The sequence below is a fragment of the Camarhynchus parvulus genome, chromosome 1 (genome assembly GCF_901933205.1).
Source record: "Camarhynchus parvulus chromosome 1, STF_HiC, whole genome shotgun sequence".
Lineage (NCBI taxonomy): Eukaryota > Metazoa > Chordata > Aves > Passeriformes > Thraupidae > Camarhynchus > Camarhynchus parvulus.
The window spans coordinates 74,124,221-74,138,849 of NC_044571.1; the positions used below are offsets into that span (position 1 = coordinate 74,124,221).

Here is a 14,629-nt window from a genome sequence, read left to right on the forward strand (position 1 = left end):
TTAAAATAGAAATTTTGTTAGACCAGTAGAGAACTCATATTTCCCTTAATGTGCGTAACATATTGGCATTTAGGTATCTTTCAATGCACAGCAGTACATTCACTCCTATGAATTAAGTTTATTCTGATAGGAGGTAGACTTAACCAGTACAGGCAAGTATGTCCAAGCCTTGTGATCCCTTCACAACAGAGAAATGTAAGTATGTCTACACATGGGGCATGACTCATTTGACCATGACTTAGATGTCTCACGTAGATCGTACAACTTTTATTCCAGAAGCATCTGTTTCTGTTGTTGCCTGTAGAAAGAGTCATAAACTGACTGAAGCAATGAATTCCACATTGACACTACATTAATTATCCCAGAATTAACTTGTGTAGTTTTTGTTTGAATACAAAATGATACCCTACTATGTCTCCCCTTCCTGTTTCCACCTAAATTTCTGTTAAGTCACTGGTTCATTCCTCTGCTTTCCAGACAGATTGATCACCTTTGACAGGTCTCACAAATCAAATGCACAATCCAACTCTTCACCATAATCCAACTCCTCACCAATGATGTTTCCTTTCTCACTCTCCCTATGAATACAAGAACATCCCATATTAAACTGGTTTTTTCCAATTTGAGCCTTTTACTTTTTGTTCATTTCATAGACCGAGGTTGGAAGGAACCTGTGGAGGTCATCTGGTTCAACCCTCTGCTCAAGCAGAGTCACCTAGAGTCGGTTTCCCAGGACCACATCCATGTGGCTTTTGAGTATCTTCAAGGCTGGAAACTCCACAATCTCTGCAGGCAACCTGTAGCACTGCTTGGTGTATAAAACAAGTGTTCTCTGCTGTTCAGAGGGAGCCTCCTTTGGGTACTTTATGTCTATGGCCTCTGGTCCTGGGCACTACTGGAAAGGGTCTTGCTCTGTCATCCCTGATCCCTTCAGGTACTTATGTACATGGAAAAGATCATCCTGAGCCTTCTCATCTTCAGGTTAAACAGTACCAGCTCTCTCAGCCTTTCTTCATAGGGAAGAATGTCCCAGGTTCCTGTCATCTTTGTTGACCTTTTCTGGACGCTGTCCAGCATGTCCATGTGTCTCCTGTACTGTGGATCCCAGAACTGGACACAGGACTCCAGGTGTGGCCTCACCAGTTCTGAGCAGAAGGGAAGATTCGCTTCCCTCCACCAGCTGCAACACTCCTCCTTCCAGAGCCCAGAGTACTTCTAGTCTTTGATGGACCATGTTCAATTTGGTGTCCACCATCATCACCAGGGCCTTTCCTTCAAAGCTTTTGCCACAGGATTTGTATTTGACCTCTTTACATTGGCACAAAGTATTTTTTTCATATGCCCACACTCAGACTTTTCTTCTCTGTGGCAAACCATCAAATGTTTTCAAATTTTTTTTGTAGGTCATATTTTTTAGACCTTCCATTGCCTTCATTGCTTTTCACCAGACTCTCCAATCGATCCACCTTTTTGTTATACTTTAAAAGGGACAGATTTGCCCTTCTGGGGTCTGAAAATTGGTGGCCACAGTATAAAGATTACTTTGGGTGTTTTGCAAGCTGTAGTTTTTGTTTACATAGTCCCGTATAGTATTTTCTTTCTAAATGACAGCATGCCATGTTTGCTTACATTCATTTGTTCTACTCTGTGCACTCTGGCCATCTCCTTAGGAAAAGTTAGCCTGCCTGTGCTTTTTTCATTTGATTATTTCTATCTAAATATATTTATTGCCCTTATTTTTAATTCCAGCTTTAGCCCATTTTTCCAATTTAAGACTTTTTTTTTTTTAAATTCCAGTGTTGTCTGTCATGCTTTCAGCCCTTCTAGACATGTCATGGAAACATAGCAAGAAAGTCATTGCATTTCTTTCTGCAAGTGTACTGTTGTAACGGTACTGCTTTGTCCAGTGTTCACAAAATCCCCTAAGCCTCTAACTCCTCAAATGTTATGAAATACCTTGCTGTAAATGTTCCTGAGGCACTGCCATGTATCCTATAGGATATTCAGAGAAGCCCAGTTGTTTACAATTTAGGTTAGCAGCTGGACCTCCTTTCTGAAAGTCACCCTAAACTCTTTGTACCTGGAAATTATGATGGTGATGGTGTTCAGGTTCAAGCTGATTTTGCTCCAGTCTTTCCATCCTCTAAATAACTATGAGCCTGATAAAGAAGCAGCTGTGTTTTCTCTTACTGAACTTGTCCATTGTATAAAATCAAACATGGATGTGCAACTGCGTATGAAAGTGTGGCCTAGCACTGTAAGTTTCTAACCTAATCCCAATTAATAAAAGTAAAAAAATAAGAAGACTATAATCACAGTTTGGGAGGGTTTATGCACTGATCAAAATCAAAGGAGCAGCTCCATTGAAATTTGTGGATTGCAGAAGCTGCAGAAAAGGTCTGGCCAATTACAAGGAAAATCCTTTTTAATCCCCCAGTTATTTCTCAGGGATACCATCCTGTATTTCCTTAATCTTTCTGAGATGTGCACACCTTCTCTCAATAACTATTCCGAAACATACATCTTTGTGTGGAGTAGTGTCATCCCTCAGTGCAACCAGTGAAACTTTTCCCTGTGCTTTTCCTTAAAGATTAGGCAGTGGATTTGGCATTTGATTCACAAGATTTTTGGTCCTAGGGTGGCTTGGATCCAGAGTGTGCAGACGTTGTGCAGAGGGCTGGGTATTGTGTACCTAATGAAGGTGCTGGTGGTGCACTGCTCAGTGGGAGACTCTCCATGTTCCCAAAAAGCAGCTTTAGAATCTGTCAGTATTTCTGAGCTGGGTCTTTGGGGAGAGACACTGAAAGAGTTCCCTGGAATCAGGAACCATTTCCTCCCTTTCTTTCAGTGATAGGGTTTTTGTTTTTCATCCCAGAGCTACTTAGGCTGTGCTGTCATTTCACTGCAACATAAGATTGTAAAATATGATATATATTATTGCTCTTTTCAAAATGTTCTCTTGCGCTACTGTAAATCAGGAGAATGTCCTCTGAAAATGGTAGAATTAGTCTCATTTTATTCAGTGAGAATATAATTAAAGAGACAGGAAGGCAATGAAATGTAGCAGTAATGAAATAAAACTGATGACAGAAATGTTTCTATCTTTCCCTGCTTACAAGGAAGATGAATGATGCCATCCTGCTTGCCTGTAGGCTTATGGTCCAGGTGTAAAGCTGTCCAGCTTTGGGGAGGTGCCCAGAAGTGTGACTTACTATGGCAAGCTTCAGGCAAACCTGATACCCTGTAACATCAGCTATATTTTTAGATAAAAAGAAGAATATAAGAAGCATGAGAAATCAAAGAAAAGAGATGGAGGTCATGCTGGATCACAGTTGCAGACTGAAGTCTGCTAGAAAGTGTCTGAATCATATCTGAAACTTCTTTGGAAAGGAGAGGGCTTTGCAAAAGCTGATAAGAGTGATGCAGTCTTCTCTACTGTTGTTCTTTACAAGACCTTAGTGTTTTGCCCCAGGAAATCTGGGGCAGGTTTTTTTCTGCTGTTCTGTTCCCTGATTTGGCAACTTGAAGAGACTGGCAGGCCATTTTCTAAAACATTCATCAGTCATCAAGAGAGAGTGGGATGACAAAATCACTAATGTAACATGAAAGAAGTGATAGGAAACATCAACAATTCCTGTTAAACAGAACACGTGATAATTTAGGGGATAAAGCTGAAATATCGCTAAACCTTTGACAGTTTTAGGAAGCTAATCAGTTTTGTACAGAGAATATCTTTGCAGAAATTTCTCAAAATGCTCTGGAAACAACCTTGTTGAAGCAGGGGGCAGCTCACTTGGTTATTATTAGTTAGGCATTTTACAGGATGGTGTGTCTTTTATTGCTTTTCACACATAAGTCTCCAGGTGTCTTACAGGGTGGTCAATAGCATTGTTCCTGCTGCACTGAAAGGCCACATAAGAAGTCAGGATTGATAATTTGCCTGAGGTTACCCAGAAGCAGAGCAGAGGACTCCAGAGTGCCTATTTAGTACATTATTTACACAGTCAGTGTTTCCTGAGAAAAGTGCACCCGGGGAAAGTTGGCACAATGTATTAACACAGACAGTGATCGCATCAAAGAGTTTAACACCTCAAATTGACAGAGGCGAAGTGGGAGCGCAGGGGGATGCATTGATTTTCTTCGAGTCTCACAGCAGGTTAACAGGAGAAACACACCTCCAAGCCAGGTGCCTTGCCTTGCTGACAGGCAGCTCAAGCCCAGGCTAGGCTGGCTCAGCCAGGGTCTGTGGTCACACACTCTCCTCCTGAGCTGAAAACACCTTGTTTTCACCTGGAGATGGAAGAGGCACGTGAGAAAGTGATGGAAGAGGAATATGAGATACTTTTATTTTGCACAAGAGTGAAAATCTACAAACAGAAAGCTCTCTGGCTCAGGGGAACAAAATAGGAAGAGAATTTAGAAATGCTGTACCATGTATTTCATATTTGGCAACTTGTACTTTGGAGTTAAAACAATTTTGCATGTGCCCTTTTGAAAGCATGAGGCTGCATGCATGCAGAAAGCATCCTATTTCCCAGGGAGCCATGTTTCAAAAGTAGAAAAAGAACACTTAGCCATGGAGCATTAAATCAGCTCATGTAGTTAGCTGACTAGCTTTCTCACTGAGATGAATGTCCCAGAGTGAAGCTAAGGAAGCAAGGCTTAGGAATGTAAATATTAGTAGGTGTGCAGGAAAATAAATTAGAAAATTTGACAATTTTAATGACTTGCATTTATTATTATCACTTGCTGAGCTCCCTGGCTGACATCAGAAGCTGAATGTTAGGTTGCTAGCAGAGAAGGCAGAGGGCAATAGGGACAGAATAGGCTCAATTCCCATGTTGCCATAGCGTTTACAATGACAGCATTATGTAAAAAAAAAATATGTAAACCTTATGTAAAAACAACTGATAGAAAGAAGTGCTTCCTTAAATCTTCCCCAGACATGGAAGTACCATGTAGGATTACCTATCACCTCAGCAGGAGCTTTCTGGCCACTGGACACTTAAATCACATCATTATTACAGACACCTCTGGATTCCCTGATGGAGGTTTTTCTATTTTGCTTGGTAGGATTATGGATGGAAGGAGGATTAAATGAGAAGTGAATAATGTGACAGCAAGCATATGGCTACATGATGAACTAAGTGGTTACTGGAGGAGGCCTTTTCATTTTAAGATATTATGTGGAATAGAAAACACAGATACAAGGCATTATTGTGCCTAACACTGCTTAGGTGCACAAGGTTTGTGTGTTGTGCCTGTATTGATTGTGAGATCCTCAGGGTAAGGTCTGTGGGTATTTCTGGATCACCTTGCACATTATTGCCCTAGTCTTTGTGCAGTCCTGGAATGGAAACATTAATGGAGTTGTTTTTCATGACAGAGGCTATGGCAAGCTGTGTTTACAAAGAGATACAGTTTGTCTGATTTAATTTAGTTTTCAGTGTCCATTTCAGTCTGGCAGTTTTGTCCTTGACTGCCATCATGGAGCAAGAGGTAACAATCCACGGCCTCAGTGATATCCACCCTTGGACAGTGCTCAAAACATCTAGATATCTAACAGGCTAATGCAAAAGCTATAAACTAGTGTGATGAACCACCTGATGCTCCTTCCCTACTCCACCTTCTGCTATCCCACAAATACAAATTAGATGAAGCTCTGTTACCAAGAAATCTGTAGATTCTAACTGAGTGTCAGCCTTCCACTCTGCTGCATGTATGAGAAGGAAAACAGGAAACAGGAGGACCAGTATGATATTTTCATGCCATTTGTTATTTTATAGAGCTGTTTTTCACATCTATTTTTATTTTATTCCTCTATAAAATGGCCACAATTGACTTGTATTAGATATTTTGCTGAAAAAGAACAGAAGGCACTTCATTTCACTAACCTGCTTTCAGACAGTTGCAATTTCTCTTCCCTTTTTTGCTTTCTGTAATTTATAGCTAAGTAACAGAGAAAGAACAACTCAGAAATTTGCTTGTAAGTCCAGGTACATCCAGGAGCATTATTTAGACGGCGCTCTGAGAATACATATTATTGCTTTCTTATTTAATTGGGTACAAACAAAATCCAACATCTGATTTGGGAATACTTTTGTGTCAATTTAGGTTATTTTCTGACTCAATTTGGTGAGCAGACTGTGAGTCTCATTACTTGAGTAGGTGAGTGCAAAAGGCTTCTGTATAAAAGGCTACAGTTAATTGTTTTAGCTGGAAAGATGGAGAAAGTAGAATGAGGATCCACATCTATAAGTTGATTTTTCCCCTTGTCTAAACTCTTTATTTTTGTTTTACAGGTGATGGAAATTAAAGGACAAATGATTCATGTGCCAGAATCAAACTCTATATTGTTTCTGGGTTCCCCCTGTGTGGACAAGCTGGATGAGCTGATGGGCCGAGGCCTCCATCTTTCGGACATACCTATCCATGATGCTACTCGTGATGTCATACTGGTTGGGGAGCAAGCAAAGGCACAGGATGGCTTGAAAAAACGAATGGATAAGCTGAAGGCAACGCTAGAATGTACACACCAAGCCCTGGAAGAGGAGAAAAAGAAGACAGTAGATCTCCTTATTTCTATTTTCCCTGAAGAGGTGGCTCAGCAGTTGTGGCAGGGGCAGCAGGTTCAGGCCAGGAAGTTTGATGATGTCACCATGCTCTTCTCGGACATTGTTGGCTTCACTGCCATCTGTGCCCAGTGCACGCCCATGCAAGTCATCAGCATGCTCAACGAGCTCTACACGCGCTTCGACCACCAGTGTGGATTCCTTGACATCTACAAGGTAACAGCTCAAGTCCTAACCTAGCAAAAGATACTGAAATGAAGGCAGAAAAAAATCCCAGTAGCTTTCTTCCTAAATTGCAGACCTTCCTCAGAAAAATATGGAGGCAGTATTTTTGTTTTATGTGTGAAAAAACCTAGATCTGAAATATGACCATTGAAACTCAAATGCTTCAATATGAAACGGTCATCATGGTACTCCCATGGGAATATAGGCATCATATTTGCATGTCCTTATAGAAATACACATCTCCTGTATTATAGCCTGGTTTCCTTTAGATGACACATCAGCCACAGCATTCTAACAATGAAGAAATGCACAATGATGAATCCTAACCCAGGCTTCAGCTCCTAGGAGGCACTCACTTTCAACTTGATTGGTTTAGGGTTTAGGCATTTATCTTTCCCTTGATAGAACTAAAATTTTCCATAAGAAGCAGAGCATGCATGAAAAAAAAGTTATTATAAAGAACTTCAACTTCCACTGAAAAACAGGAAGAGGACAGCAGATGTCTATGCATAGTAAACATAATGAATAGGACATGGTGCTGGTGTGCCATGCTCCAAAGGAAATGTCACACATGCTGGTCCCATTAGAGAACTCATCTTCACTTCTCTTAAATGGATTTGGTGTCCAGTGTGTGTTTGAGAGAAAAAAAGGGGGAGGTAGAATTAATAAATGCACTGGAGATATTAGCAGTGTAATTATCCTGTGAAACCTACAGACTGTTTTGTATATGGAATGCCTTTAATATTGTGATAGAAGAAATAGAGCAAGTCTCTTTTTATATGTTAATGCACAAGAGAAAAGAGATGTGGTTGCAAAATTATATATTGACTTTATTACATGCCTGAGGTTTGCAAACTAACAGTTTTCAAACTATTTAATATAGTATTTGTTGATAGGCTGTAGAGCAAAAGGTCTCAAAAATGTCCTGCTCCTTTCATTTCTAGCCTTTAGTGCACTTTAAAAGGAATTGAAAAATAATTACTACCCATCTAAATAATAATCATGGCTGAAAAGCTACAGCATGTACCACAGATAAAACTGAAAATGGTATAGCTAAAGGTTGGTAGGGCAGTTTACCAACATAAACAAGTACACTGTAAAGAAGTTCTGGGCTCCTGCTTTAGGGGTTTGTTTCCCTAATGCTCAGAAGCCAAAGGCTGTGTTGGGACATGAATGCAGTGGAAGGTGCCAGCCCTAATTTGAAAATTTGTTGTGGTGGTGCTGTCAGAAAAGATGGTGAGTGTGATCTCAGTTTGTGTTAATCTAATGTTGCTGCCCTGGATTATGACCCAGCTTCAGGAACAGGACTTGAGGAACTTCTGTCCCAGAGTCAGGAGGATACCTAATGACCCTGCTTCACATGCTGTGTGTTCACTCACTGTGTTCCCAGGTGATTCATTTCAGCTATTTTGAAGCATTCACAATATCCTTTGTTGAAAATTATGGTTGCATGGGAATAGGATATAAAGTATGCAAAACTCTGTGATCTGTCTGCAGAGAAGGTTGGTTGAGTCCTGTGAGAACACTAAGAAGGAATATTTATGCATAGGAATAATCACCACCACAACAATTATGATTTTATAAGTTATTGTCAGGTAGTGAATTTTAGATACTTAATTATCACTACTTGTACCCAGGCCACCTCAAAGATATATTTGTGTAACTAGGCTACAGAAATTTATCATGTGACCTAAATACATACATTTTTAAATTTTCTTCTTTTTAAGCAGCATGGCAAGAAAAATTTGCAAAGATTATTTGGTGGACACATCTGAATACCAAATTCACCATTTTGTAAACAGAAAATTAAGCAAAATATGATAAATAAATTCCATGCTGTAAATTATTCACCCAGCTTTACTGTTAAAGAATTTTGTGTTCAGAATCTCACTGCTTCTAATTTGGCAATGAATGTAGTATTTTCATTTGTCTCATGCTGTTGATCCAGGGATGTTTATAGAGAAATATGGCACAGAAAGAACAAAGATCCTCACATTTAACTAATCAGACATAGAGGGCAAGCATAATAAGCTCTTGGATACAGACTGAAAATGGTCAGAGTGAGCTGAAGGGTGATGAGTTAGACTTTGAAATTTCTTGGAAATTAAAGTAAGTAGCCATAACTGATGAGGTAGGGAAAGTTTATCAAATGGATGGAGGGACAGGTAAGAATGACACAGACAGATGATGGGCTCAGAAGATGAATTTCACAGCAGAATTTTGAATGGATAGCAACGATGACAGATTACATTTGTCCAGGCTGAGGGAGAATATTGCCGTAATTGAGATGCACGGTGCTATGAGCCTGGGTGACAGTTTTAGCACTCTAGAAGAATCTGTGTTTTAGAAACTTGGGAAAGAATCTGCTGACATATAGCCTTGGTGAAAAGATTAGGGGGGACATGCTCATGATAATCACAGAAGAACAAGGAGGTGAAAGAACTGAGACCTGGTGATGCATTTGGAAACTGGGGCTGCTGACTATCAGAGCTAATTATATGTGGCTTGAGGTTGAGGAGTGGGAGAAAAAGTCAAGCAGGGAGAGCAGTTCAGGTCAGTGTAGCAGCAGATGCTTGGCAAGCTGGTGTTTGTGGACGTGCAAGTAAAAGCATGGACTCCAGGAGCAGAAATCATGGGAGAGATATCTCAGTACATTCTGAAAGCTGTGGCTTTGGCTAAAATATGTACTGGTTGGTCTGTTTTGACCTGTTTTTCACTGCCTCTGAGTTCCTGTTGTTTATCAGCCAAGGACTGGGAAATGGTGTTTCAGTTAAGCCATCTCTTTATCAAACAAGCTATTTAGATATGCTGCAGCCATGTCTTCTGGCATTTAGACTTAACCCTGCAGACTGAAATCTTCCCTGCTTAAGATTCCCACAGCTTCTGTTTCTCCTTCATGTAATATGTATTTGACATTGGCTCATTTACAATATTTGTTTCTTGTTGAGTCCTTCTGCCTTTGTAGGCTTACATTCTCAGCTCTTTCCCCCTCAGTTTCCTTTCCCTCTTGCATTTCCCTCTTGCACCCTTTAGCTGTGTAAAGGCAGCATTTATTGTGCATGTTTTTTTGGCTGCATGGCTGGGTAGTGTCAAGCCAAACAGAGCAGAATCAGGCCTGATCCTGTAGGTGTTAGTTTCTTTGTCTTTCTCTAAACAGAGCAGAATTTGTCCTTGAAGACATTATAGATTTTCTCTGACGCTATACTTCACTTTCTCTGAAGTCCTAAGTCCCACTTTGCTTGTCTAAGCAGAGAGTACTAAATGGTTTTTTGAAAACGAACTGTGGTTAGCTGCCAGAATTTCTTTGCTATACATCTTCATCGTAAACATTTTAATTGAAAGTTTATTGATTATTTATATAAGACAATATAATTACATACATAATTTTACAGTCAGAATCCACAACTTCGCTGTGTGGATTCCTGCTTTCTTTTTGGTTTCATTATTTGGCTGAACTGGCACTCTCTCTGAGTGGTACCACATGCAGCTTCCACGGGCTTTTATTCCTGGCAACATGATACACTTAGTATGTTACATCTTTATTTTCTGATTTTATATGCCCAACAATGTATACATCTTTAGTGTTTGCTCATTGTAAAGACCCAAGACTAAAAAATGATGGGAAATCTGGACTTTCCTGCAATCATTCAAGACTGATACTCACCAGTTTTGAAAAATGTTTATATGTAAAAATATTTATATTTAGAATGTAATTTTAAACTCCCATTTTCTAAGAATATCACTTTACATTTCTGTACTGGTAGTTTAAGTTGCAGAGATCTGTACTCATTTTACAGAAAATACCAGTACATTCTCAGTGCCATGACCGTCTTCTCTTGAGAAGTAATACATCTTGTACTCAAATACAAGTATTTGTACATACTTGTACTCAAATAAATGTTCTCAACCTTACTATCAGTGCTATAATGACTAAAGAATACTTCAATAAGCAGAGTCATGAGCTTCAGATTATTCTGAAGTTTTCCAGGCTTTCTGTTTCATAAGTTAAAAAACACAGTCTCCAAGTTTTCATGTAAAATATATGGCCACTATTTTTGCCATCTTTCCATCCAGCTTTAACCTTTTAAGTTCTGTGCAAATACATGGCCATTTTGAGAAGTTTTAAAATTCTAAACTTCAGCTTAGGCATTTGCAAAATGCAGGAAATGCAATTAAGTTATATAAAATGATAGTGATACTCTTACATGAGCAATACAGAACACATAAAATATTACAAGATACCTTTTTATAAAAATGGAATGGTGCAGTTCTGAGGATTACCAGTGAACTAGGTGTTGCTTCTTCCTGATAGCTTAAAGTCAGTGGGTTTTGAATGTGTAATAGATGAAAATGGGCAATAGAAAGAAATTTGCATAGCCCAGAAGCTTGCTCTCTCTGCAGTCCACCCAGCCTGGTAGAGCTGCCTTCAGCACACGACTCTGTTTTGGTCCCGCCACAGAGGGTTCCTGAACCTTCTTTCTCCTGTCTCTGGCTATGGCACTTTCTCCTCCTTCAAGTCTTTGCCTGTACCTGGACTTGCTAGCACACTGGCATGTCTCACTCCAGTATGAAGTTAGAGCAAAGCCAGGGCAGCTCTCTCTTTGGGGAACTCAGAAGTGTTCTTGGGTTAAGGGGAAAAAAACCCTAAGGAAAAAAAAAGAAACACAAAATGTTCCCCGGATTTTCCCTGCAGATCTGGTGTAACACCACCCAAGAACTCAAGAATATTTTAAGACTTCCCATTACTTTAAGCATATATTTTTCTCCAGCCTTGTGGACGATTTACACTTTCTGTCTTCAGGGAGATCTGCAAATGAAGCAAACAGACACTCAGGCTACAGAAGAGTTATTCTTTGCTTTATAAACACACAACCCTGCACAAAGCACTAAAACATCTGTGCATGTTCTCCTGCGATACATCACCCAAGAATCCTCTAAAGAGCCTAGGACTTCTGGTTCTGTACAGAACTACTTTTCTACTTCTTCACTAATACCATACTTGTATATAGTTCCTTCTTTTATTTTTTTTTCTTTTTGTGGTATCTCTCCTTTCACTTTTCTCTCGTCTGGAATGCACGCTTATGTTTGTAACTGCCCTGGTCCATTTCTCTCAAGTTGCATGGGAGCCTTAGAGTCTGTGTCCAGCTTACAGGTCCTGTGAGCACTTTCCAAGTGCTCAGTTTGTATGTGAAGCCTGGCTATAAGCTTTGACTTGAATAGGACCAAGAAGAATGTCCTCCCTGCTCCAAACTGAGGAGCCAGCCCACATACTGTGGCCAGACAGGAACCATGCTTACGGGCATTCCCTCTTGCAGCACACAGATGCTATGTCCCTGATCCTATGTCCTTTGTTTTATTCTGTCCAGTTTTTCCACCTTCTAAATTTTAGTACCTCTGAGGGACTGGAGAAAATTAATTTCACTTTCCATCTGCTTTGGCCCTTTTCATTTTCAAGCAGTCTGGCTAGACTATCATGTACCAAGATGCAACATTTTCATTCATGCAAATAGCATTCATAACTGTACCTTAATTTATTAAATTATTTAAATTAACATGGAGGATACTTAAGTAAGTTTATAGAAACTGGATGACATAGGAATTTCAGGACACATAAATTAAAGCCTGCATAACCTTGAGGAGGATGTTCTGTTTCACTAGGAGTTTAAATACTGGGGATACCTCTGGCAAATTAAGACCACACTTATGCTGGGAGAAGGACGATCACATTAAACTGAAATGTGTGTCTTGGGTCATACATGATTATTTTAATATTTTCTGGTTTTGTTAAGTAGTTCTGCACTTTGATATTGCAATAGGCAGAATGCCAGCCAGGAAGTTTTCTGTTCATCAGAGATAATTGGTCTGATTTTTGCAGTTTCATATTTGCCTACAGAAGAGAGAAATCATTTATACACTATGAATTTTGTATTCCGTAGCTGTTGTGTGCAAACCTGATGCTGGTGTCATATAGACTGCAAGTCTTCTGGCATGACTCTTTTAACTACTGAAAAAAACCCTCTTTTAAGATGCTAGGTAGTAATTCTACATGGCAAGTACTGTTTGCCTTTTTTTCTTCTCTAAAGGAAGTAACACTCTGAATTACAGTGTAGATGAAAGAGTTTCTCCATATATTGCATACTGAAAGATCTGTGCTTAAGACTGCTAAGTAGGTGCTTTAGAAAGAGTTCAAACACAGCTCTTCCTGCAAAATACTCCTGAACTTGCCAGTGTGTAACATCATTAAATTCACTAAAAATAAGATGCCCTCAGGCCTGGTAACAGCAATTGCTTCTTAATTAGGCTCCTGGGAAAGGAGCTTGGTTTTATAGGAAGTCACTTCTTTTGAAAAATGAGCTTTACAAGAAGAACAGGGTTCTGAACTTCATAGGTGGATGCCTGTAATCCCTCCCTTCTCACATGGGAGGAGCTTTCCTGAAGTATTTCCAAAAGCAGAATGTCATGTCATAAAAGTGTTGCAAAGTTACCTTGAAACTTGGGCACAAGATTTCACTGCCTAGGAATTGATTTTGAAAACATTAGAGACAGAAGCTAAGACAGTGAAACACTAAGTAAAAAACTGAAGGACATTCTTTGAAAGCAATTGTGTTCTCAGATCCTATCTTGAAAACTTTATAATCCTTTCCAAAGCAGGAAGTTTTTTATAATATACCAGAGATTTGGAAATCTATAAATAGTGCTGTATGCTGATGGATATTGTTAAGCTTAAGCAGTGTTGCAAAATTCAACTGTTTCAAAGCTTTGCTGACAAATCTTTGCAGTAGAAAAAATTTAGAGAAAACTTCAAAATGTAAACAGAATTAGGCCTTAATTTGTATTCAGAAACAGCACAAAACCAAATAGATTTTGTTTCATTTGAAAAAGGACAGTATTCACTCGTTGCAATGTAGACAGAAATGTGGATCTAGACCTACCTCAGGATCAAGAATACCTCGTCCAAGCTCTCAGGAGGCTTTTCTGAACTGCATTTACACCACCTCTAGAGAAAGAGCACACACACTTAATGTCTCAGGGAAATAACCACATCTGGTTTCCCTCCGGCATGTTTATTTGTTATTTCTTTCCTTAGAATCTGTGTTTTAGATTAAATGAATGTTCAAGTCTTTGTACCATAAGCTGCCCAAAATACTTCACCTCTGCTCTCCCTGCACTTAGTGATTAATAACATCCCCTGACCTGCATGCCAAAATATGCATGGCCAGACCCAGGACTTCGTGAGCTAAGCAGGATCTTGCTGTTGCGCTGACCAGTGGTATCGTAGCACTAGCAGTCAGCGCACTTATGCAGTCCTTCTCCTGGCTTGGGGTACGCTGTGGGAGCAGGAACATGCCCACTGTGCTGCACTTTCAAAGGCACAGAGCTCCCCTAGAGTCTCTGGGAGTCTCACAAACTAGGCCTATGGCCCACATAAACCTGTTTTTCAGGCAATGCCCAGAAGAGCATGCTGGTGACAGCATGGGAGGGGTCTTGCATGTCAAAGGACAGTCTGGGCATGGCTGCAAGCAAAGACACACACATTTGCATCGTGCTGTAGTAAATGGGAAAAATAGGTTCACAGAATTCAGGATGGAATGCGTCATGCCTTGAAAATTCATTTTTCTCTTCAGTTACTATAGAAAGAGTATAGATAAGTATACTGAATTAAAGCTTCATTTTTGTGTGACTGACGCTTGGTAATGTGAGCTCCATCGTGAATGAGAACATTGTAAGGTTATGACTGATCTGCAGAGATACTGTGAGAATGATTTGGGTAGAAGAAAATATGGGCGATGTCAATGACATCTTGAGGTAGAATATGAATATCAAATAAATTG

General features: G+C 39.7%; 1 protein-coding gene across 1 annotated transcript in view; it reads left to right on the forward strand.

Moving 5' to 3' along the window:
* GUCY1A2 (guanylate cyclase 1 soluble subunit alpha 2) overlaps positions 1 to 14,629 on the forward strand; it is a 152,798-nt gene that overhangs the window by 69,413 nt on the left and 68,756 nt on the right. The window contains 1 exon segment of the mRNA XM_030944247.1: positions 6,303 to 6,788. Coding sequence (XP_030800107.1) covers positions 6,303 to 6,788 — 486 coding nt within the window.